The following is a 27,070-nucleotide window of genomic DNA, read 5'->3' on the forward strand; positions in this document are numbered from 1 at the left end:
CATTATAATTTCTGTCCTCTTATCTGTCCCTTTCCTAATGGTTCCTAACATTTTTAGCTTTTTTAACTGCTGCTACACATTGAGCAGATATTTTCAGAGAACTGTCCACGATTACTCCAAGATCTTTTTTTTGAGTGGTAACACCTAATTTAGAGCCTATCATTTTGTATGTGTAATTGGGTTTAGTTTTCCAACATGCATTACTTAGCTTTTTCAACACTGAATTTCATCTGCCATTTTGTTGCCCAATCACTCAGTGTAGCGTGATCCCTTTGTAACTCTTCACATTTAGCTTTAAACTTAATTATTTTGAATAATTGTCAAAGGCTTTTTGAAAATCTAAGTATACTGTACGCACTGGATCACCCTTGTCCACATGCTTGTGGACACCCCCTCCCCCTTAAAGAATTCTAAAAGATTTCCCTTTGCAAAAGCCATGTTGACTGTTTTTTCCACATATTGTGTTCATCTATGTATCTGGTAATTCTGTACTTAAGTATAGGTTTCCATCAGTTTGCCTGGTACTGCAGTTAGGATTAATAGCCTGTAGTTGCCAGGATCCCCTCTGGAGGCTTTTATAAAAATTGGTATTACATTAGCTATCTTCCAATCATTTCATACAGAGGCTAATTTAAGTGATGGGTTGTACAATTCCATATCAGAGCTCCTTCAGAACTCTTGGGTGAAAGAAAAAGACAAGAACAATAACAAATGATCTGGCAGCTTTTATCATTATTAAGCTGTCTCTCTTATATTGACTAGAGTCTGCAGTCTGTCAGAGCTATCTCTGTGTGTGATGTGCCTCTCAGAAGGAATATAGCATTAGCCTGAACTTCAGCTCAGTTATAGTTCAGCTTGCAGGTTCATTGTTATGGTGTGCTGCTAGGTTCCAAAACTGTGGAAACCCTAATTTTGTTCTGTGGGGGAAAAACAGGGTGTTACTGCTACCTCAGTAGTTTGTACTAGTGCAGCCAAATTGCAGAAAATAAGTTGTGCAAACCATTTTATATTTTTTTTAAAACAGTAAGCGAATAATAGTTAAGGCTATGTTTTAGTCATGGGTATTTTTGGTAGTCATGGACAGGTCACGGGCCGTAAACAAAAATTCATGGACCTGTGACCTGTCCATGACTTTTACTAAAAATACCCACCCTGACTAAAACTTGGGTGGGTGGAGGCGATCCGGGGGTGCTGTGGGTGCTGGGCGGGGTGGCCTGGGACTCCTGCTGGTGCTGGGGGGAGGGGTTGGTGGGGCTGGCAGGGGCTTCCTACTCGGTTCATGTCCCTGCAGCTCCTAGGCGACGAAGGCAGGGGCCATACAGGGGCTCCGCTGCTTCTGCCCCAAGTGCTGGCTGTGGGCTCAGGCAGCGCATGGTGCGGAGACCCCTCCGCTGCCTAGGAGCTGCAAGGGAGCCATGCCAGTGAGAACTGGGGAGTCCCTCACCCGAAGGTAAGCGCCCCCTGCAGTCCTCCGCCCCCTGCAGTCCTCCGCCCCCTGCCCCTAGCCCTGAGCACTCGCCCACACACCCAAACTGCTGCTGCTGGCCCTGCGGCTGCCCAGCTCAGGCAGCCCTTGAGCCGCACCAGCCACTGTAGAAGTCATGGAGGTCACGGAAAGTAATGGAATCCATGACAGACTCTTAGCCTTAATAATAGTGCATACAATAATTAGTCTGTTATGTTATAGACTCTTTAACTTTTGGCTTAAATTGAATAATAAAAATCCAATGTGACTGATACGTCTTGCAGCCTGGTTAAAATTATTTTATACTAATATCATATTCCACTTTCTATTGCCTGTCATCACATAGTATGTGGATGTCCAGGGAAAAACACATGAGGCAGAAGCGAAACTTTGAGATCTGATCATTTATAGGTGCTGTGAAATAAGAATAAAATTCATATGCCAGTTCTGATTTATCAGAATAGTATCGTAGTCACATGAACACATTCGTGTCACATGTTAATGTCTTCTACTATAACTTAGTAATTGTTAAAACAGCATATCTAGATTTACTAATATATGTGCATACACTAAATTTTATACACCAAAACCTCTAAAATATGTTAGTAAAAAAGTGTGTGTGTATGTGTGTATACACACACACACACACACACCCAATATATATTTCCATAATGGCCACTTCCTTTCAGAAAGCCTTTGAACTCCTTACGTTTTTACAGCAATGTCATAAAATGAGGTTTGGCCTTAAAGTTTTATTGTTCTCTGGATGGCTAAAACACGGGTTGTTTAATTTATGAATTAAGGAATGTTGTGAGATTACTTCTTAAATTAATTAATTCCTTTGCACATTAAGAGATGCATTAGTGGCTGTGTTGGGACCAATAGTGTTTGCTGAAAGATGATAAATTCTCCAAAACAATTTTGGAGACGTTTATTTTGCAGACACTTGGGTTTATGGTCTCATTTTGCTGTCCAAATTTAATTGTAGCTTCTTTATGTGGGAAAAGTTTGTTCCTTTTAGTATTATTTGTGTAGGTTTCTCTGTCAATGTGTAGCTGCTTCTGTGTCACAAATTGAGAGCTCTGTTTTGATACTAAGTATATTTTAAGACATTTTTGGAGCGTTAAATCTTGTTTCCAACTTTATTAGTGTAGTGTTTTAACACAGACTTATTCAAAGTGTTAAATAGAAATATAAACAAAGAGAACTGGGAATAAAGAACAGGAGGCCATTCATTTATGGTTTGGAATGTGTGGAGACTTTAAGTGGCCTTTTCTTTTTCTTGCCTGACAACCATGCATTTTTGTTTGAAGGGAACAAGATAACATTCATGTAGTTAGAAAACTGCTAGTTCAGGATGCAGGGAAGGATATTAAAATGGTTTAGAACATTTTCAGTTGAAAATAACTTGGTCTAAAATCAGGTCTTCAAGTTTTAATGCATTATTCTAGTGTAAGCTATTTCATAGTATCATTACCTTATAACTGCAGAGTAAAAGAATATCAGGATGTCTATTTTGCTTCAGTTTTCACTAAAGAAAGGTTAATTGTGAATATGACCAGATAATTAACACAATATGCATTAACAAAGGGAAAGGAAAGCAAGTCAAAATAGGGGGGGAATAATAGGTTAAAGAATATTTAGGTAAGGTAGATGTATTCAAATTGGCAGAGTCTGATAAAATTGATCCTACAGGACTTAAGGAACTAGCTGAAGCAATCTTGGAACCATTAACAATTGTCGTTGAGAACTCAGGGAGAACAGATGAGTTCCTAGAGAACTAGAGAAGGGCCAATATACTACCAAGCTTTAAAAAGGGGAACAAAGAGGACCTGGAGAATTATAGACCTGTGAGACCTGGAAAGATCTGGAACAAATTATTAAACAGGTCCGTTTTCTAGCACTGACAAGAGGTAGTGTTAAACAAGTGTTAAACATTTGTGCTGGAAATGGCCCAACTTGATTATCATACAGATTGTAAGGAGAGTGATCACTTTAGATAAGCTATTACCAGCAGGAAGGTGGGGTGGGGGGAGGTATTTTTTCATGCTTTGTGTGTATAAAAAGATCTTCTACACTTTCCACAGTATGTATCCGATGAAGTGAGCTGTAGCTCACGAAAGCTTAAGCTCAAATAAATTGGTTAGTCTCTAAGGTGCCACAAGTACTCCTTTTCTTTTTGCGAATACAGACTAACATGGCTGTTACTCTGAAACCTGTTAAACAAGGAGTGATTCCTCGAGTATTTTTTGTTCGTTCTTTCTTTTTTACACTGTTCCCTAATGTAGGTGTGTTCTTCCTACCTAAACCATGTAAACTTTATTTTCACTTTTAAATTATAAAAACATCATGGTGCTGAATGCAAGAGTAACTGCAGAGTTAACACTCTTGATGCTCTGTGCACTGAGAGAGGGAGGAGCACTGACCTCAGGAATACCACTGTTTTAATGAGTGCAAGACAGATGAGAAAATGCTGCAAACCTTGGCAAAGTACTTTTTATGCATTAGCATGGTACTGTTTGCTGCCCTCTTTTGTTGACAGCAAAAATGTCCTTCCCAAAGAAAATGGCACTGGTCCCTTTCATCACTAACTTGGGTGTGTCCGTTTCTGCTGCTGCATAACTGATAGGGCAGTTCCAGAATCTTTTGCATGCACAATGGCTATCACCTGTTCTTCATGGAAAGGTGCATTTGTCAGCTGAAAAGTGACGGAAGTAGGCAGAAATATGAATGACCCTCTGAAGTATGTATTAAACATAGGAATGCAAAATGTGGAAAGCCCCAAATGTGTCAAATCTCGTATCTGCCCCTTCCATTTTTCTAGAAATGCTAGTATTTGTCCCCATTGATGCAAATATTTAAATAAGTTGTACACGCATTATCCAGAGTCTGAGGTGTAGTCTTGCCATAGAGCTTTTAATTTTTTATAAAAACTGGACACTTGCATATCCTTTTTGGGCAGTTTGTGTTGTCAGTGAGAGGACTCCTGATTCTAGAAATATTGCATCTCTAATACCATTGAGACAGCCAGGATTATCCGCAAAGTTATATCCCCATTAATGGTTTTAAACTATACATATTTTTTCATAAACTTAACAAGAAAATGGAGTTACAGATATTGGGTGAAAACCTGAATCTTTCCATCTCTGCATCTGCTTTCTTATGCAATTGATGTCAGGAGTGGCACAGACAATAAAACTTTACATTTGGTATTTGATAAATAAAATGAGTGGAAGAGTCTTAAAAAAAGATGTTTTAACCTTTTCTGATCTTTACCTTTTTAATTTTGAAATATTTATTAGTATTTCCTAATATGAATCATTTAAAAAGGAGGAAGACTTATTAGATAGGTGCATTTTATCAGCCTCTGTGCAGTTAAGCAACAAATTTGCATTTTTGTCAAGCATGATAAAAGTTGCAAAATGGCATCTTATAAATGTCAGAAATCTGATTTTCTTTGTTGACCTTTCAGAAATTGATGAAAGGCTATAATCTGTCTTCACATTCATAAGAGTCTGTGAAATATAAATAGCATTATGTAAATGCCATTTGGTCAGGATGACTTGTCTTGCATTGATAATACTGCCTTCCATTTTAAGTCTACAAATTGAACTTTTCTTTCTTGGATAGTAGTTATATCACTATAGAACAGTCAAACTTAATGTTTGTTTCAAACATCTGAAATTGTCTCTTCAAATTAGTTCTTGAAACTTTGAATCGAGATGCAAGTGTAACATCAGGTTTTTTTTCTTCAGACCATGCAGCATAGACAGATTAGTACAAAAAGGTTCCCAAATTCAGAATTGTGGTGATTACCATTTTAGAAGCAATGGGATATTTTGACTATCACTCTGTTCATGTATTTGTTTTAGGTAGTTGCTACCCATGCCCAGAGACTGTAGATGTGTTGTGCAATTGCGGTAAAACTGTTCTCAAAGTACCCTGTGGCAGAGAACGTAGCACCAAGCCTCCAAAATGCAAAGAGCTGTGCAGGTTGGTACAGAAGACTTATGCGCACACATTAATTTCCAGTTCTTTGGATGACTTGAAGGATTTGAATGCATCTAAATACTTACTTGCTGCTATTTCTGTGAGGGATGCATTATGTCAGATTTATGGTATGTAAGACCATTGTCTTCCCAGGATTGTTTTTGTACTCCTCTGTACCAGATGATTGCACCAATGTCCTTTGCACTCTGATTCCCCCTTTAGTTGGCTGGCTCTTATTCTTCTGTCCTCAGAAGACTGCATCTCTTTGGAGCTCAACAATTCTCCTTCTTAATTGGTCAGAGTTGTTGATGTTGAGGAGTAAAGGCCTTGTTCTCATTTTTACAGTTGAAGTATGGTTTTAGTGGCTTATACTTTGCACTACTGAAATCTTTTCATTTGCCAATAGAGCTGGCATTTAAAAAAAATCTGTATATGATATGAAAGTACACTGAAATCAGTGGTCTTTGGGTATGGGAAGAGGAAAACACACTGAAATCCATAGAAAATGTATTTTATTGATTTGAATGTGCTCGTTTTAAAGCTTAATAGCTTGATAGGCTTTTGTGTGGCATAGGCCTGAAAACAATTTGGTCAGCTATCTTTGTTCAAGGAAAACAGTTTTAATAATTAAGTACATGTATATTTAAATGGTTTAATGGTTCTATTGAGTTGTTAAAGATCCAGCTTGACTGTCTCACTATGAAGTTAAAATAAATAATGTTAAAGGAAAATTATTTGCTTGCAGTTATTTTTTTCAGTCCTCTTCTACCATTATGGAACAGTGCAGGACATACAGTGTCATGGCTCTACCTCAAAGAGGCAAAGAATCTGTCAAACTATAAATAAGGTCACAGTCCTGCCTTCTTAGGAAGTGTCTTTCTGCAGGAGAGTTAGAGAACTGAAGGGAAGAGATTTAAGTATATAAGGGAGCATCTCATCTTATGGAAAAAGAGTGAGATGTAGTATGGGAGAGACAGTGACACAAGAAATTGCCAATGAGTAACTTCTTTTGTACATCACTCTTCTTTTACCCCAGCAGTAGGGACAGTCACTGACACACAGCAAACTTTATAGCACTACCATATGAAAGAGATCTTAACTTATTACCCTGTGAAGAACTGCGTCTGAAGGAACAGTTTTCAGATATGGACAGATCTGGATTGACAGCACTTTACCACTTGTAGAGAAGACTGCACTGCTTCTTAAACACCTTTGAAATGAGGTCTTCAACTCTGTCTGGGGAGTGGCGATGACTAGCAGACTGATCTTTGACCAGTTTGTGACCCTGGTGTTTTACTTGCTCGTGGGCAAGCAAGATGCTGTCTGGTGGTGATGGATTTATGACCGTTCTCAAAATAATTGCTACACTTCTCTGAATGCTTGTGAATGAGACACAAAGAATGTCAACCTGTTTATCTGGGAAGTGAAGTCTGTCTGGGAAAAGCAGAATTTGGCAGAGTGGGAAAATGATAGTTTGATGTGATTCAAAGGTTGACCCAATCTGCCAACAGGCTCATCAGCTCCTGAAACCAGGGGTGTCTGTCTCACGAAGAGACTAACAGTATTATCTCTTCTTTGTCCTGTTTCACCACCTTAAGCACTGAGGGGAGCGGGAGGAGTAAGGTTGTGGGGAGCAGAATCTTGGCTCTTTGCCTAGTACTTTGGGCTAAAGATTAACATATTTGTGTGAGGCCCTGAGTGTACAGAGAGCAAGGAAGATAGATCAGTTTATTCTGTAACAGTCAATCACTGAAATTCCAGGATGCAGCATATTTGCTTGAAGCTGAGGGTAATGAAATGTCATTCACTGATTGTCAGTTGGTGTTAGCTGAACTGCCCTTCCAATTTTCCCCTGCAAATAGACTGCCTGAAGTGACAAGAAGTGACACTCTTTCCCAGATCCAGGAGAGGGATTCTGAAAGTAAGCGTGCACTTGGTCCCTGCTTGCTCAGCCTAGTTGCCAGGCTGAATCAGAAGGTACTTGTGAAAGTACAATACCTTTTGTGTCTGAAGGGCTAAGATGGTCTGAGACTCAAGTCAGCTGATGATCAGTCTCTGTGAAGGAACCAAGTCTGCTAGAGTGTGCGGGAATGCTGGTGCAAGTCATATCCTCGGACTGGTATCCATAGTCAGAAACTAGAAAAGGGTAGCAAAAGAAAGGTCCACCATGTTATCGGGTAAATTGGAACATCTAGAAAGGAAGGAAGAGACAGCTGGTGGAAAAGGAGATTTTTGGAGGAAGAGGCAGAATGCCATCTGGCCAGAGGGTAGTATTGTAGATGCTGAAAATAAACCCAGGATGTAGCTCACCACAGGATACAACGTGGTTCAGAAGAAAAAGAGAGGTTTTGACCAGATTATTTCACGTCTTGTGTCTTTTCAGTTGAGCCCTAAAGCCTATCTGGAGAAGTGTGTCCATTTGCCACTCTACTGTCCAGGATCAGAAGAGCCTGAAAGAAGCAAATGTGAACTGTCCTGATTGATTAGGAAGCCCTGGGTTACATGGTACTACAGAACCTTGTCCCATAACTGCTTCAACAGGGTTCTGATCAGGATGCCTTTGAGAGGGGGAAACAGGTATATCCTATACTGATCAAAATTGGCCACTAGAATTGCCAGGTTCTTGTGAAGCTCCAGGGGGATAGATGAAAAACTGAGGATTGAGAACAAACCACATGTGACAGATGTTAATCTTGTCATATAGTGCACTACTGGAAAGTGCTTAGATGCTACAGGGAAGAGGATGGTGTAAAAAACCTATATAGAACAGACTGAAGGAGTGAGGGACAAACTGGTAGTGTTTGTCAGTCGCGAGGTAGAGAACATTCCAGTGGCCCAGGTGGATGGGGACATGGAGATAAGTATCCTGAAGGTTAGCTGAGCAATGGAAACTTTCCTGTGGGGGTGGGGGGGTAGGAGACCTAAGGCTTCCATCCAAACCTTTCATTTGCACAAGTTCAGGAAGCAACTGCAAAACCTCATATTCCTGTGCTTGAAAGAGTAATGAAAGTAAAATACTGAGCTGACCTACCCCGATTGCCTATGGCAACTGATTGAATGGCTCTCTTATCCAGAAAATCTTAAATTTTTGATGGTTCATGAGGGTTTACAGGGATGGAGAGAAAGCACTAGTGAAAGTGCCCAAGAAGAGCATAACACTTTCAAGTTAATAGCTCATTCGGCTGTCCTGAGAAGAAGTGGCTGAAGTCCCTGAAGTGCCACGTTTGACTTTTCACTTAAAGCAAAGGTGGAAGCTGAGCCAGCCTGATCTCAGTAGAGCTGCTTACGTTGGTAGGCAGCAGAGGAGGTGATGGGGCTGCTGAAGTCTCTTGGGTGCAGCTTGTCTTGAGAAGAAGATGGTGGGGAAACGATGAAAGCAAAAGGCTGGTTTGCAAAAATGTGAGAAGTAGGCAGTGTCTAAATTGGAGTGGAAGGCGGAGGAAGATTGGTGATTAGAGTACTTGAGTGACAATTGAAATCTGCATTCAGTTCGTGTATCTCATTTTCTGTGGACCTTCCATGTCTGTTGCCCATTTATAAATTGGAGATCATTCTTCCCAATCATTGTGAGGATGAACTCATGAATCATCAGTGTTTTTTTGTGAGGTGCTTGGCTTCCACAGAGTTTGAGGCCATATAAGAACATAGTGGACAAACTGGGGTCTTGTTAGATTCTTTACCTTCTTGCTTCCTAATAGGTGGAGCTGGAAAACACTGTATGTGCTGGACTGTCTGTCTGTATTGGTATGGATGTTCTACAATGGTTAGTGCATCTTGGAACATATGTGAGAAGAAGCATTTCCCTGCAGTGTTTTGTTGGCCTTTGGAATTCACTGCCACAGGGGGCCCAGAGTCAAATATTATTGCTGGATAATTTTATGATTACTAAGCTCAGTGTAAATTTTTAATCCTGCTCAAGGTATAACGTGAAGAAAGGCATTTCCCTAATACATAGTTCTTTATAACTGGGTAGGTACATACATTCACTCACGCGTGCGTGTGTGTGTGTGTGTGTGTGTGTGTGTGTAAAAAAAATATTTTTTTTTAACCTTCCCCTGAAGTGGCTAATGGACTTGGTGGACCAGTGGTTTTTTCTAGTATGGCAAATCAGACATTATGTGTTTAAGGTCATTTTGAGTTAGTGAAATACATTGTGTGTGTGTGTATGTGTGGCTTTATATAAGCATATTAAAGCACTGCTAAATATAACTGATCGGTTTTATTTAAAATTATTAAGTACAGTAAACTGTGCTCCCTAATTTTTTGTGATTGTATTAATGCATATACCCAGGGACTGCAGTTACATGTTTCATATTGTATTTGTTCTTGGTTTTCTACTTTAGTCGGCCACCAACCTGCCATCACCCCAGCCAAGAGAAACACAGTTGTCACTTTGGCCCTTGCCCTGCATGTCGTCAGTCCTGCCAGAAAGTGTTAAAGTGCGGTCACTTGTGTCCTGCTTCTTGCCACGATGAAGCTCTTGTGAAGCAAACTGGCTTGGTAAGACAATAGCCAGAAATGTATTAAGTACTAGCACTCTGCTTAACAAGAAAATGAACACTTCTGTCCCTGATTTTATGTTGGAAAGTATAGCTACTAGGAGTAAATATTTAGGGATCGATATGCTGCGTGATACTTAATTGAAAAATTAAGGTTCTGCTTCTACTTGCCTTGTTTAAAATCTAATTGCTTTTTATCCTGGCCATAACTGATACTCGATTCTTCATATATTTCCACAGGTAAATCTAGTCTTCCTTTTCTTTCCTCTTCCTCCCCCCACCCCATATTGTTTAAGTTTTTGTCAACAATTTTATTTAATATCTTGTTTGCTTTTAATATCAGCTGTCAACTTAATTTTTATTTGCCTCTGTTTAAAACTGATGGTTAGCTGGCAGGTATTTGCTAAACTATCATATTAGGAAGCAAAATAGGAAACTATGTTTCAAAATAGGAAACTCTACGTTGAAGCTTTCAGACCTTAAACTTCATGTGCAAAGTATAGTAAGAACTTCAAAGTAATCATACTCCTGGAGTAGAGTATTTTGAACAGGTGAGAATGTACTGTTAATTTTACTTGCCTTTCCTCTGTTGTTCAACATTTAGAATGATTTTATTAATTTTTGACTTGTCCTTGTCCTCAGGTTAAACAGTAAGGGAATGAAATCGTGACTTGTGGTATAATAAAGCCACTTGGCCTTCAGTCTCCTATTCTTAGCCATGACAGAAAATGAAATGATTATCCAGGCATGTACTGCATTCATGTCTTAGTTCTAGTAATAGAATTTCTTCAGTTGGGGGAAAATAGACCTGTTAGAACTAAGATTTTACCAGGCATTGTGGATATTTATAGCTAAACAGTTGACTCAGAGTTGTCGCCACAATTTATATAATGCAATAATATAAACACAGCAATGTATTTGTTTTGCTCTCAGCACCAACCTGCCGGGCCCTGGGAACAGCCATCTGAGCCAGCTTTTATTCAAACTGCATTACCTTGCCCCCCATGTCAGATTCCTTTACTAACGTAAGTATAAAAGGAGTTTTGCTTTGAAATTGTATCAAATTTTTCATTGCTATGTAATGTGTTTTTGAAGGCATCACTTTTTGTGCTTCAGAATTTTACAAGGTTTTGTACTGATGCAGCATGTCTGACTTACATTTTTGGTGGAAACATAGTATCTCTAAAGGCAGGGAATTTCTTTCGGTGGCCAATAGGTAGCATCTTAGAATGGTCTGCTCGATGCACTAAGGGATGGATAGGAAGAGTAAAATAAGTGCCTGATTTTAAAATCTGTATAAACAAATGCACAAAGCTGTGTTAAAAGAACATTTTACAGATAGGAGACTGAGGCACAGAGAGAGCAAAAATATCCACTAATTTTGGGTGTCCCATTTGAGACACGTAAGACTTTATTTTTCAGAGTATATAACATTATATAGCACTTCATGCTCAAAGGACTTCTCCCATTGACTTCACTTGCAGCTTTGAATGCCCAGCACTTCTGTAAATTAGAATCCAGTATCTTGTGTCAGTTACCCACAAAATGGGGAATTAGTGACCACCTTTGAAAAGTCTGGTTTAAATGATTTGACTAGCATCACATAGGAACTCTGTTGCAGAGGCTCTGATGATGTAAAAGATAGTACAGATACATTCTAATTCTCTGTGAAATTATGAACCTTCTGTATGTATCTTTTGACTCAATTTTGAATGTACATCCTCTTTGTCCTTCTCTATCAGTTTACCTCCATGTTGGACTGAAATTCCAACAGCATAGTGGGATAGGATTGCCAATAGAAGGTCATTAAATCTGAAGTGCCCTTCCATTGAAAAGGAATATCCCTAAACAGTACACTGTATCCCCATCAGGAGTTGGTTTATTGTGGGAAATGTAGTCTGGAAGTTACCTGGCAGGGTTCTGTGATCACCTGAGGAGTCTGATCCTGGGAGTCACCTGACGGGGACAGGAAGGTTATAAAAATACAGGAACTGCTCTCTTCAGGGTTCTCTTCAGCCATTTTTACTACCTCAGGATGATGGAAGCTACTGCAGGCTCTGGCAGAGGCAAGGGGACTGGAGAACCACCAATGCAGGTGGTCACTCCCAAGGAAAGGGTGAGCTACAGTGAAGGGAAATGCACGTAGAGTTTATTTTTTAAAGATCCATATATTTTTCATCTGAGTAATTAAAGAGCAAATAATGTCTTTGTGCAAAACGTGACGCATATAACATATACACAACTACAACATGCCTCTATCGAAAGTTACACAAGCCTTCTGGGTTATAGTTTATTTGATGGGATTCTGGGAGAGTATATTTTCCAGCTGTTGGGGTATCTTGGGGGGCCAGCATGGTCCTGGGGCCTAAGGCAGGTGGGCTACTCAGTAAGGTGTAGCAGACTGAGAATTGGTGTGCAGGAAATGTGCCACAGGGATGAAGGAAGGAAACAGTGATGTAACTTTCTGAGACCCAGGGAAGCTTAAAACACACAGGGATCCAGAGGTTGGGATTTCCTTCGTAGGAGTTTGGGCTCTCCCCGCTGGCAACCCACCACCAATCAGATACGTGATAGAGGCCAGGATAGAATCCATTTCTCCAGGGCAGCATTTAACTGCCTTTACCATGAAACCCTCCTTTGTCTTCCTGTAGTCTCCTGCCTCTTTCAATACTCACTTTCGAGTTTCTGGAACAAATGAAGCAGGGTCCTACAGACAACAGCCTCCTTCACTAAACAAGTATGATTTTTTTTTTTTTACCTAGAGCAGCTCCATTTTGTGTGCTGAATGAGGCAGGGTTACAGTGGGGAAAAAAATAGTATGTGATTACATAGTGCATACACCCAAGGAGGGCAAATTCAGGTGGCACCAGCAACCTTAATTCTGGCATTTCTTAGTTTTTAAGCACTTGACTTTGCAAACTTAATGTTCTTTTAGACATTTTGTGTGTGTAATTTCCTAGCAAACTGGAAAACAAATCTGATCACGTGGCATCATACTGACACCAGCATGGTTCATCAGGTGGGTTGGAGCTTTTATATCCACCACACAGACGTGGCACTTGAACTATTGGAGTAATTAATAGTCATAAGGTAGTAATCTAAATGGACCAGCACTAGAGGGCGAATAAACACTTTTGTTACACCTTTGCTGATAGCAGAGAAATGACAAAACTCAGGAAAGTTGGGTTCCTTTCCAGGCTGGGGTAGAGGGCACACTACCCATGTCCCCCCAGTCTGACCTCTTCTGCCTTGTCCCAGTCTTGTCTGTTTCCCACTCCAGTTCCATTCTCTTCACCTAGCCAGTCCCACTGTCCACTCTTCAGGGTTCTCATCAAATCTGTCTCCTCTCACCACCTTCCACCACCGCTCTTTATCCCCAGTCTTCTTGCCTAGCTAGGCCCAGATTCTGTCCTGTCCCCCTCTCCAGGCTTCTAGTTCCAATTTCTTTTCCTCCCCACATTTTCAGAGGTTTATGACTTGGCCAAATTTGGATGGATTTTCATGGGGACAGCAAAATGCACATCCATGAAACACAGGTCACACCCCTGCAAAATTTCACATTCCTTCTCTAAAGCATGGGTCTGCAAGTGCTTTTCAAATAAAATATCAGAATTTTTTTTAGCATGGACAAAACATATTTTCCCTTTTTTCCATAGCCCTGTCCTTGAATTTCCCAGATTTCACGTGAGGCAGACACCCCGCATGGAAAAATTCAGCCTGATTAAAGTTAGGTAAAGCTATAAGCCCCCTAAATACACACACAAGAATATAGCAGTGCTGTATTTGAGGTTGATATAGATGTCGTTTCTGTGTTAAACTGCTGTGTAAGACAGTTTTCTCTAGAGTACAGTTTTGTGCTGAGAACAAGAATAAAATTAGCTAAATTTTCTCCTTAAAAACTCACCTGTCCAGTCATTTTGAATAACCATGCATGGAAAGTAAATACCTATCCTCCTATTTAATATTTTACTTTTTTGTCAATTCTATTGCTGTTGTGTAACTTGAACACTTGTTTCATTTCAGATTTGACGTATATTGTAGCCCGATCTGTGAATTGTATATTGATTACTTAAGAATTCACAATTATCACTCTGAGATTTGACAGGTTCTTGTCCCAAGATCAGGACCAGTATTAAAATTACTGTTTAGTTGAGAACCCCGATGTGCAGTTACAACACGCTCACTTTAGGAACTCTTCTATATTTGCAAAGTCACAAACACTCTAACCTAGCAAGGTAGATAGAGATAATACAGAATGTATATCTGAACATCCATATACTTGCACCAGATCTTGCAGAACAACCTGAAATGTTAGTCAGTATTTTCCTCATCACCACCAGTGGCCATCATCCTGGCACCTCCCAAGGATATCTCTCTCCTCCTGCCCGCAGTGTGGGATACGCTTTTATAATATGTTACGCTGAAGCCTCTGTGTCTGATGCATATTCAGTAGGAGTTTCTCCCCTCTTCCTTATTTGTATTTCCTCACCCTATTAATTTTGGGGTGCCCTTCTCCTATAGGTTAGTATATTAATGATCTCAATTTATTATCCTATATGTCAGACATCTGCAGAGGTTCCCATCCTACAGTATCCAAAAGCTGGTGTTAGCTCATGTTCCTATTGTTGGCTGGTGGTGTTATGGACAAACTTCCCCCTTAAGCACTCTAGTCCAAGTTCCCCAAAACTGAGAGGTGACCATTAGGCCATTTATCTGTGCCAGAGTTAACAGGCTTCTAGCCTGATGTTAAATGCTAAAGCCAATGTCTTACAGGAAACAGGCCTGTAGTTTCCTTGCATTACTGCTGAATAAAATAAATGCTAAAGACCACTCTGTGAGCTACAGTATATAGCTCTGAGTGAACAACACATGCTTTGCTTTGCTTGAAGACATTTACAGATATCTAAAGGTTGGATATTGAGCGTTCAGAGTTCACTAAAATACTGCAAATATGTAAGCATGTGCTTCACTTTAATCATGTGAGTGTTCTTACTGATTTCATTGTTACTACTCATGTGAATAAACATTTGCAGCTTTGGGACCTAAATAAGGAAATGACCATTCTCAAAATAGAATGTTGTTAAATTGTCTCTGAGCTCTTGTTTATGATGTAATATGAATAGTAATATTATAAATATTAATATTTCTGCCCTGCTTAGTCAATGTTCCAGTCAAGTGCCTTACCACAAAATATACATCTCCTTAAATCAGATATGGTACATTCCTAATGGTATCCTGGAATGAATAGTTTGAGGTTGGGAGAAACTTGCATTTGAAAAGACAATGGCTAAATGCAAAATATTTTGAAGAACAGCTGATATTAGTCTGATGAACATACATGATCTCATCTGGTTTTAAAAGTTAATCAGGGTTGGGCCTGTTCAATACTTGAGGTGAAAGGGACTTGGAGATGTAGAAAGCACACTTCAGGATAAAGCAAAACAACCATGTTCATAAACAGTTGTCAGTAGTTCTGTTAATCGTTATTTGACAACTTTAGATAGGTGAGAGGCCAAAGGGCTGGATAAAAACAAATTTAATATCGGCCTTTATGAAGAGTTTAAAAGGAATGTCTGGAAAGTTAAGTATTGTGAACGTACTGGGCCAGCTTTTTCCTCCTGCACTAGGACAGATTTTGTGCTGATATGAAGGACAAAGATGCTGTAAACCAGATTAACTGACTACTGGTGAATCATCTCAGGATATGGGGATTCCTCAATGATGTAGAGCCCCTCGAAGGTTCCTGTGCTCCCAACTCTTTCTTGTAGCCAGAGGAAAGTAGCATCAGTGGGGTGTCCCTGTATCTTGCTGTTTTGTGGCAACTGGAAAAGCCATTTGGAGTTGTTGGTAGCTGCCGTATGTCAGAACAATTATTGCCACCCCCGCCTTCTAGCCTAAATTCCTCCATGTTCTTTAGCCAGATCTGAGGATTGGGGTCATTGTACCTGAAATTTAGTGAAGCTTTCAATAGGAGGCTCCAGTAGAGGAATGAGAAGGATACTCTTTGGAAAAGATACTGCAGATCTGAACCTGGTACTCAACCAAAGGTAGAAAGTAAGCACCATCAACACACAAACTGAGCAGAAGATTGATTTAGGCTCTCCTGGGTTCCGCCATTGTTTTGTATCTTTGACCATCTGAAGGAAGAAATAAATTTCTACAGGAGTAGACCACTTACGAAAAAGCCTCTAAAATTGTGAAATAGGGAAAATAATGCCTATTAAAAGACTCAAAGGAGTATGCTTAGAAAACAATAATTCAGAAGTTTCTGCAATAAAGATAATACATTTCTTTATACAGCCTTGCTGAGTCTGCAGTTGGAATACTTTATTCTGTCTATAAAACTGATAAATTAGAATCCAAGTAAGAATGGAAAATTAGAGGTTAACACATTGATCTAACAGTGTAGTTGTGCTCCAAAAGCAGCATGAATGTTGGACCCACCCTTTGACCTTGATGTGGTGCCATGTAGAGCTGCCCTCCATGAGACTGTTGCTGAAAGGGGGTGGTGTTAGGGGAGAATTAGAACAAGTGGATTAGGGAGCATCTTTGCTAAAAGGTACTGGTCACTCCTACTAACTGAGGCCATATCTAGGAATGCCCTTAAATTCATGTGAACTCTCAGACTTAAGCTATGTCTACACTAGCACTTTTGTTGGTATAACTTACATCTCTCAAGGATGTGAAAAAAACACCCCTGAGAGCGACATAAGTTGCACTGACAGAAGCACCAGTGTTGACAGCTGCTGCTGCTTGTTGAGGTGTTTTAATTATGTTGACTGAAGAGTTCTCTCCCATCGGCATAGGGTGGCTATGGAGGAGACCTTGTAGCAGCACAGCTGCATCAGAAGTTCTATGCATTTGTGGAACTGATGTTTTATAACTGATTATTTCCCACAGCAAAACATTGACATTGCTTCAGATGCCTTATTGCTTTAAGGAGTACACCTGTTTGCAATTCTCTCAATATTTTTTTTCCCTTCTTTGCAGGGAATGTCTTGGGCAGCATGAGGTGAGTCACAGAGAAATGACCATTTGAGTGAATATGAAGTGTGCATCATTTTGTTTTGATTAATTAGTTCTTACAAAATATTTTTTGCATTAAAATCTATGAAATGTTTTTATTTGAGTGCTGTCGTGTTCATTAGGACAGTATTATAGCATTTTGTATTAGAAAATGTATAACAGTTGAATTTTAGGTTGTTTGATCAAAGTTTAAGTTCTTGGCTTTTGAAACGACATTTTATACAAGTATTGGGGTAGCCGTGTTAAAATGTATCCACAAAATTATTGTTGTTTTTGTACATTTTATACAGGTTATAATGGTGAAATGCTCTTGCACTAGTGAGTGTATTTAATTGCATGTTGTCTGTTTCATTAAATATTTCGCTCGGCTTATATGTAAGCAATGTTCCTCCTCTCCCCCATCAAATTTTCTTGTCCAAGTAGCTGCCATCACTACACTATTCCTCAGAAGGGATGGAGGCTTTGCATTGCATATGCGACAGTAAATGGTAATGCCACTGTGTGATTTAGATGCAGAGTGGGAAGATTGGACGTGGGGTGGAGACTCTCCTATGAGAGATCCAGAGAATTAACTTTTCATTTGGTGCAGCCTTCTATAATCTAGTAGTAGAGATTTTCTCTAGAGCAGTGGTTCCCAAACTTTAACAACCCGTGAACCCCTTTCACTAAAATGCCGAGTCTCGCAAACCCCCTCCTAAAAATGAACATTTCCAGGGATTTTCTCCTTTACCTGAGTATAAATTAGAAAAGCAGTGATCTTGGCAATATAAAATTGGTTTTTATGACATCCTGATCACACACTATGTATTTATTATTATTTATCATTATAGTATCTTTATTATATTATGAAAATGGCAACACTCTTCTGAGATCTCACTTCTGTCGCTTGTATCATTTTGAATAAGCCTGTTAAACAACAAGGCTCCTTGGTTTCATCAAGGAGTATCAGATGTGAAACAGCATGTAGGGATTTAAAAAAGCCAACTCACATCAAGAATTCCTCCTATACAAGCATTCAGGTCTTGAGCAGTCCAGGCAAACCACTCAGGTTACAACGAAGCTTAAACTTGTTCATCATCATTTTAAAAACGATACTAGCTGCTTGTTTCATTTTAAGAACAGCAAAAAAATCTACCTCCCTTTGTATTTCTTATAAGGAGTCTTGAAGTTTAAATCTCCTCTGTGTGTTAGATATGCTGGCTTTGAACTGCTTAGCTCTTGGAAGTCCAGGGGCTCTGGGCTGCTGGCCCCGGGGTCCTGAGGGACAGCTCTGTCCGCCGTTAGGGAATTTTTTCTTGAGAACGCCCTGTAACATTTCACAAAGCCTAGTTTGGGAACCACTGCTCTAGAGGAAAATGTAATTAATTTTCACAATCATTTAACAGTTAGAAAAGTAATCCAAAAATCATTTACCACTTTTTATAATTAATTTTTCACTAATTTTAAAATTACAGCTACATTTTAATGATAGTATAAGCAGGTGTTTTGTTAGGCTTATTGCAGACTTTTCACTAATATGTCAAGTTTTTTAATATCAGTTTTCAGAGTAGCAGCCGTGTTAGTCTATATTCACAAAAAGAAAAGGAGTACTTGTGGCACCTTAGAGACTAACAAATTTATTTGAGCATAAGCTTTCGTGAGCTACAGCTCACTTCATCGGATAAATGCATCCGATGAAGTGAGCTGTAGCTCACGAAAGCTTATGCTCAAATAAATTTGTTAGTCTCTAAGGTGCCACAAGTACTCCTTTTTGTAATATCAGTGACATTCTAATTTAGAGCTCTTTTAAATTAGACAATCGAGATGTAAAGTTTATTTGTTAGCGGTCATTATGATTCATAATTCACATAATTGTTGTAATCATAACCATGAGGTTTTTAAATCAGATGTTCATTGTTCCCATATAACTTTCCTCAATATATTTCCAATTTATGCTGGAATGTTTTTATATAAAATGAGTGTCTGCATTTTGGTACACCATGTACTGTTGGCTTGATGATGTAGATATCATGTAAGTGCATCTACAAATTAGTTTTGAAAGTTGAAGTAGAAATGACACCATCTTGTATAATAATATGGAAGGTCAAATGTTACAAAGATGTATGTAGTCTTTAAAAGACTAAGTAAATATTTAATACTGGCAAACAACTGTCCTAATCTTGTGCACACATTGTTCTGTAGCGTGAATGAAAAAAAATATGTACGGTATGTCTCCTTTGATTTAAATGAAATTGGTGGGTTTTTTTTTCCTTGGTCATTTAGTGCTTATCTGTGGAAACTTGTGAAGTATGTGAGAGTCAAGATTTAGGTTTATGGTTTTGTGTGTGCATAATTTCAGTGGGAGGAAAAGTTTCAGAGGTTAGATAAAAGGTATACACTTCATATGTGCTTTCTTCAAAGTATTAGAATTTTTTTATAGAAATTGCCTTCTGTACAGATAGACTTAATGTGTGCAACCAAAATCAGTATTTTTTACTGACCTCGGTAATTTTATAGTTGATCTAAATAATTTCTTCTTTGTGGTAAGTAGTCTCCTTTTCAACATCATGTATGCACGCCTTCTTTCTATCTGTTTTACGTCAACCGTTTCTCAGACTTTCTCTCTGTTTTACTTCAACCACTTCAAGCTATTTCTCAAAGATTGCAGTGAGTCTGTACTCACTGCAGTCTCAGTATAGTGGGGTTTTGTCCACTCAGCAGGATGAAAAGGGGTTGTGGCTCCTTTAAGTTTCCCTTACTGCCTTTAAGTTTCCCCTATGCAGGGAGAGCAAAGGGGACAGTTTCCAAAGCCAAGGGCAACTGGAAGAGGCTGGCTCAGGTGGGACACTGGCCATTGTTTGTACTGGGGTAGGTAATGAGGTTAGATCTAGTTGTCTCAACCTAGCAGGTAGCAAGAGTCCAGTGCAGTTAAGGAGTCCAGTTCCCTCATAAAACTGACATTGGAAATGGACTTTGGGAAAGGCATCCCTTAATGAAGCTGGGAAAAGGGTTTGGTTCTCTTAATGTCTGGTACAGTAGGGAGACAACCCCCCTTTTCCAATTGCTTCTCCTACCCTCGTATGGTGGGGTGGTATGGTCACAACAATGGGCAAGGATCAGGTTAGGATGAGTGAGGGCTGACAACAGTACTCCCAAATAGGTGGGAATGATTAAGGAAATAATGGTGGCCTGTGCTGTACAACCGATTGCAGAGTATTTTCCAGGTGAGGTATGTTAATAAAATTGCCACCTAATTAAATCACATCTGCTGCATTTTACCTTCCTTCCTGCATGGCTGGGACAATCCCACTCATTGGATTTTGGAATTCGTGTGTCCTTTTATATCTCATTGCTGTATAGGATTGTGTTCTACGTATGTGCTACTTATAGCACAGACCCCTTTAAGACAGTGTCATCCTTCCTCCCCCTGCCCCATCCACATTAGAGATATTTGTGGGCTTTGGGATAAATTTATAGTACTAAGTCATGTAAGTTGTACTCTGTCATGAACTCCAAAGGTGTGCCATAAATAAATCCTCATGAACGTATTTGAAATCTGCATGATACTGCACCCCTTTGATTACGTGACTTCTAAAGGCTGGTGCATAGACTTCTAAAATACCCACTACAGAAAAATACATAAGCTAAAACTTCCCCAAACATATATACAGCAACTAAACACAATCTAATAAATTATGTAGATAAACCTGACATGATAGAGTAGTATTTAAGTGCTTTAAGAAGCTATTTGCAGCTATCTTTAATGAATAATTCTATGGAATTACCTTGTTTAATGAAAAATAAACTCAAAGATAGACTCTTCCCATTGTGAAGATGTTATGCCATCATACCATCTCCTCCATAAACTTATCAAGTTTAATCTTGAAGCCAGATAGGTCTTTTGCCCCCACTGCTTCCCTTGGAAGGCTATTCCAGAACTTCACTCCTCTGATGGTTAGAAACCTTCGTCTAATTTCAAGTCTAAACTTCCTGATGGCCAGTTTATATCCATTTGTTCTTGTGTCCTCATTGGTACTGAGGTTAAATAATTCCTCTCCCTCTCTGGTATTTATCTCTCTGATATAGAAAGCAATCATATCTCCCATCAACCTTCTTTTAGTTAGGCTAAACAAGCCAAGCTCCTTGAGTCTCCTTTCATAAGACAAGCTTTCCATTCCTCGGATCATCGTAGTAGCCCTTCTCTGAACCTGTTGCAGTTTGAATTCATCCTTCTTAAACATGGGAGACCAGAACTGCACACAGTATTCCAGATGAGGTCTCACCAGTGCCTTGTAGAACGGTACTAACACCATCTTACCTTTACTGGAAATACCTCGCCTGATGCATCCCAAGGCCACATTAGCTTTTTTCACAGCCATATCATACTGGCAGCTCTTAGTCATCCTATGATCAACCAATACTGCAAGGTCAGTCTCCTCCTCCGTTACTTCTAATTGATGCGTCCCCAGCTTATAACTAAAATTCTTATTAATCTCTAAATGCATGACCTTACACTTCTCACTATTAAATTTCATCCTATTACTATTACTCCAGTTTACAAGGTCATCCAGATCCTCCTGTATGATATCCTGGTCCTTCTCTAAATTGGCAATACCTCCCAGCTTTGTATCATCCGCAGACTTTATTGGCGCACACCCACTTTTTGTGCTGAGGTCAGTGATAAAAAGATTGGTCCCAAAACTGATCACTGAGGAACTCCACTGGTAACCTCCCTCCAGCCTGATGGTTCACCTTTTAGTATGACCTGCTGTAGTCTCCCCTTTAACCAATTCCTTATCCAACTTTCAATTTTCATATTGATCCTCATCTTTTCTAATTTAACTAATAATTCCCCATGTGGCACGGTATCAAACGCCTTACTGAAATCTAGGTAAATTAGATCCACTGTGTTTCCTTTGTCTAAAAAAATCTGTTACGTTCTCAAAGAAGATCAGGTTGGTTTGGCACGAGCTACCTTTTGTAAAACCATGTTGTATTTTGTCCCATTTACCATTGACCTCAATGTCCTTAACTACTTCCTCCTTCAGAAAATTTTCCAAGATCTTGCATACTATAGATGTCAAACTAACAGGCCTGTAGTTACCCGGATCACATTTTTTTTCCTTTCTTAAAAATATGAACTATGTTAGCAATTCTCCAGTCATATGGTACAACCCCTGAGTTTACAGATTCATTAAAAATTCTTGCTAATGGGCTTGCAATTTCATGTGCCAGTCCCTTTAATATTCTTGGTTGAAGATTATCTGGGCCCCTCGATTTAGTCCCATTAAGCTGTTCGAGTTTCACTTCTACCTCGGATATGGTAATATCTACCTCCATATCCTACCGTTATCCCTAAGCTCCTCATTAGCCTCATTAAAGACTGAGGCAAAGTATTTGTTTAGATATTGGGCCATGCCTAGATTATCCTTAACCTCCGCTCCATCCTCAGTGTTTAGCGGTACCACTTCTCTCTTTCTCTCTCTCTTTTATTTATATGGCTATAGAACCTTTTACTATTGGTTTTAATTCCCTTTGCAAGGTCCAACTCTACTTGACTTTTAGCCTTTCTCACTTTATCTCTACATGTTCTGACCTCTGTATGCAAAGAACAGCCAGGCTTTTGTTCATTTTTTTTTTTTTTTTTTTTGGTAGTATACAACCATTTTGGTGGTGTCTTCCATTGTGGTTTTATGTTCTGATTTTGTTCTAATTTGTTTTTTCTCATAATTTTAATTTCATTTTTGAATTCTGTGGCAATAGATTATATTAATCTGACTCTGCATGTGTACATTCTTTTATGCTAGCTCCTGTTTAGATGTGGTTCAGTCTTAGCCTAAAGTACAGTTATTGTGGTTTTAGTTCCCTAACTACCTATTTAAAATTTAAAATGTAATCAAATACTAATTTTAAAACCAAAAACAAACAGTCCATCCACTCCTAAATCCTCCATGTCTAGAATCATAGAATCATAGAATCTCAGGGTTGGAAGGGACCCCAGAAGGTCATCTAGTCCAACCCCCTGCTCAAAGCAGGACCAATTCCCAGTTAAATCATCCCAGCCAGGGCTTTGTCAAGCCTGACCTTAAAAACCTCTAAGGAAGGAGATTCTACCACCTCCCTAGGTAACGCATTCCAGTGTTTCACCACCCTCTTAGTGAAAAAGTTTTTCCTAATATCCAATCTAAACCTCCCCCACTGCAACTTGAGACCATTACTCCTCGTTCTGTCATCTGCTACCATTGAGAACAGTCTAGAGCCATCCTCTTTGGAACCCCCTTTCAGGTAGTTGAAAGCAGCTATCAAATCCCCCCTCATTCTTCTCTTCTGCAGGCTAAACAATCCCAGCTCCCTCAGCCTCTCCTCATAACTCATGTGTTCCAGTCCCCTAATCATTTTTGTTGCCCTTCGCTGGACTCTCTCCAATTTATCCACATCCTTCTTGAAGTGTGGGGCCCAAAACTGGACACAGTACTCCAGATGAGGCCTCACCAATGTCGAATAGAGGGGAACGATCACGTCCCTCGATCTGCTCGCTATGCCCCTACTTATACATCCCAAAATGCCATTGGCCTTCTTGGCAACAAGGGCACACTGCTGACTCATATCCAGCTTCTCGTCCACTGTCACCCCTAGGTCCTTTTCCGCAGAACTGCTGCCTAGCCATTCGGTCCCTAGTCTGTAGCTGTGCATTGGGTTCTTCCGTCCTAAGTGCAGGACCCTGCACTTATCCTTATTGAACCTCATCAGATTCCTTTTGGCCCAATCTTCCAATTGGTCTAGGTCCTTCTGTATCCTATCCCTCCCCTCCAGCGTATCTACCACTCCTCCCAGTTTAGTATCATCCGCAAATTTGCTGAGAGTGCAATCCACACCATCCTCCAGATCATTTATGAAGATATTGAATAAAACCGGCCCCAGGACCGACCCCTGGGGCACTCCACTTGATACCGGCTGCCAACTAGACATGGAGCCATTGATCACTACCCGTTGAGCCCGACAATTTAGCCAGCTTTCTACCCACCTTATGGTGCATTCATCCAGCCCATACTTCCTTAACTTGCTGACAAGAATACTATGGGAGACTGTGTCAAAAGCTTTGCTAAAGTCAAGAAACAATACATCCACTGCTTTCCCTTCATCCACAGAACCAGTAATCTCATCATAAAAGGCGATTAGATTAGTCAGGCATGACCTTCCCTTGGTGAATCCATGCTGGCTGTTCCTGATCACTTTCCTCTCATGCAAGTGCTTCAGGATTGATTCTTTGAGAACCTGCTCCATGATTTTTCCAGGGACTGAGGTGAGGCTGACTGGCCTGTAGTTCCCAGGATCTTCCTTCTTCCCTTTTTTAAAGATTGGCACTACATTAGCCTTTTTCCAGTCATCCGGGACTTCCCCGGTTCGCCACGAGTTTTCAAAGATAATGGCCAGTGGCTCTGCAATCACAGCCGCCAATTCCTTCAGCTCTCGGATGCAACTCGTCCGGCCCCATGGACTTGTGCACGTCCAGCTTTTCTAAATAGTCCCTAACCGCCTCTATCTCCACAGAGGGCTGGCCATCTCTTCCGCATTTTGTGATGCCCAGCGCAGCAGTCTGGGAGCTGACCTTGTTAGTGAAAACAGAGGCAAAAAAAGCATTGAGTACATTAGCTTTTTCCACATCCTCTGTCACTAGGTTGCCTCCCTCATTCAGTAAGGGGCCCACACGTTCCTTGGCTTTCTTCTTGTTGCCAACATACCTGAAGAAACCCTTCTTGTTACTCTTGACATCTCTGGCTAGCTGCAGCTCCAGGTGCGATTTGGCCCTCCTGATAACATTCCTACATGCCCGAGCAATATTTTTATACTCTTCCCTGGTCATATGTCCAACCTTCCACTTCTTGTAAGCTTCTTTTTTATGTTTAAGATCCGCTAGGATTTCACCATTAAGCCAAGTTGGTCGCCTGCCATATTTACTATTCTTTCGACTCATCGGGATGGTTTGTCCCTGTAACCTCAACAGGGATTCCTTGAAATACAGCCAGCTCTCCTGGACTCCTTTCCCCTTCAAGTTAGTCCCCCAGGGGATCCTGGCCATCCGTTCCCTGAGGGAGTCGAAGTATTTAAACTTCCTCCTATATTTTTCTTTGGTTTTAATTCCGCTTTCCAGTTGCAGGCAGGTCTTTAGGTTGTTCTGTTGCTGATATCAAAACCACTTTTCATGCAGAAAAGACTGGGATGAACTGCTCAAATTTAGAAGGTTTTGTACTTCCTCTTTTAGCTCTGTCCCTCTGCAGTCTCCTTCTGGTAGATCTGTACTGGGAAATGGTGAGGCTATATTTACTTGTTCCTAATCAGTTTCTAAAAGTGACCTTCCACTCTCATCAACTTTTTTCCTATTATCTCCACCCCATCAGCCTCCTTGAAGCTATGGATTTCTTGTGCTGATAATGATAGTGAGATTAATTATATTAGTCATTCTAGTTTAGTCTCCTGCTGCTGGAACACTATAATGTTTTCTTTAAGATGCTCTTTTGATCTGTCACTGACATTCACAGCAGAATGACTAATACCTGCCTGAAGTCAGGAAGTGGAAGTGAAACCTGAGAAGAAAAGGAAGCAACTTAAAATATTAAAGTGTAATTTTTTTACCCCAAAGAGCCACATACTTCTAGGTATTTGGGAAGATGGCTCACGCTTCAGCCAGCATAGTTAGCTTCAATTTCCCCATGATACTGTGGAGAAGTGGAGTAATTTGGCAATGACAGCCTTCCACATGTCCCATGCCACAATCATATAACCAACCTGCCATCCAGAACACTTCTCAGATTCCCTGTTGAGGATATCCTACTTCAGTTCCATCTTCTGTCTTCCCAGCCCCTGAAAGGGCTGTCACCAAGTCCACACAGCCACAAAAATGTATTATTATAGAAATTAGGTGTATGTGAGAGTTGGAGGGAGAGCCCAGTTATATGGGGCAGGGGCAGAACTTTGCATAAGGCCCACAAAATATTTGGAAGTGTCAGTGTATAGGTAACAATATGGAGCCTTTAGTCTCCTAACTTCTCAGTTGGAGTCTAGCCAAAATGAAAGTAGTTACTGAAAGTTATCCTAGTCTGACAAAATTTGTATTCAGTGCTCTGTGAAATTATCAATTTTCAATTCCTAATGGATGGGTGACAGCATCACAAACAATTTTGAATGTGAACATGGTGCATTAGTTAAAGGAGGGGAACTGGGAGTGAATAAGTTTAAATTCTAGTTCTGACACTGACATGCTGTTTGATGTTGGACACCTTTCTGCGTTCTGTTTCTCTGTGGAGTTACAGTGGATATGCTTAAAGTTCTGGTTTTAGAGATGATGTATCCGATGATATATCCGATGTGTAGGGAGATTCTGGAGCTTAATTCTAGAACTAGAATGGACTTTGAGTGAGCTCACTATACATAGTGTCTCCACGGGGTTATTGTGAGGCTTAATTCTTTAACAGTTGTAAAGCACTTAGAAAGTCTCTAGCAAAAGGCACAATAGATGTGCAAAGTATTACTAAAACACACTGAAAGTCTGCAACTGATAGTCTGTTTTCCAGATATTCAGCAGCTGTTTTCAGAAAGCAAGCTTGTTAGTTTTTTTATTTACTTAGGTATAATATAAAATCAAGTACATAAACTTAATTGAACTTTTCTTTTTACTGTGTTAATTAAGGTTATTTGTCAGACATTCAGAAGCACCAGAAGTTCTCTATCGTGGTACTAATGCCATACGTTGGGTCTTTTTAACCTTTTAGGCGAGTCCTTTACCATGTCACTCTGCGGGCCCCTACTCATGTAAAAGATTTTGTGGACGGCTGCTTGATTGTAAGAATCATACCTGCATGAAGGAATGTCATAAATTTACCAAAGTAAATGGTAATACTGACAGGCAAAAGGTAAGTTTTAGAGGTTGTATTTTTCTTTCGTCTGTTCTTGGCTCAAGAGCACAAGATTTGCGGTCAGGAAACAAAGGTTCTGTTTCCAACTCTATCAGTGACTTACTTGGCGACCTTTAGCAAGTCACTTAACCTTTCTGTGTTTTCATTTCATCTTTAAAATTGGGATAGTTGTTAATTAGCTATTTTGTAAATATTAA

The 27,070-nt window shown here is 39.9% G+C and overlaps 1 protein-coding gene across 4 annotated transcripts in view; it reads left to right on the forward strand.

Moving 5' to 3' along the window:
• The window catches only part of NFXL1 (nuclear transcription factor, X-box binding like 1), a 91,048-nt gene that overhangs the window by 31,816 nt on the left and 32,162 nt on the right, over nucleotides 1-27,070 (forward strand). For 3 of the 4 annotated variants that reach the window (XM_073342116.2, XM_073342114.2, XM_073342115.2), the window contains 5 exons: nucleotides 5,338-5,458; nucleotides 9,799-9,955; nucleotides 10,888-10,979; nucleotides 16,945-16,966; nucleotides 26,730-26,870. In XM_073342116.2, coding sequence (XP_073198217.2) covers nucleotides 5,338-5,458; nucleotides 9,799-9,955; nucleotides 10,888-10,979; nucleotides 16,945-16,966; nucleotides 26,730-26,870 — 533 coding nt within the window. The remainder of the gene's footprint in view (nucleotides 1-5,337; nucleotides 5,459-9,798; nucleotides 9,956-10,887; nucleotides 10,980-16,944; nucleotides 16,967-26,729; nucleotides 26,871-27,070) is intronic. The other variant, XM_073342117.2, reaches the window with a different exon arrangement.

Source organism: Lepidochelys kempii, chromosome 4, assembly GCF_965140285.1.
Source record: "Lepidochelys kempii isolate rLepKem1 chromosome 4, rLepKem1.hap1, whole genome shotgun sequence".
NCBI lineage: Eukaryota > Metazoa > Chordata > Testudines > Cheloniidae > Lepidochelys > Lepidochelys kempii.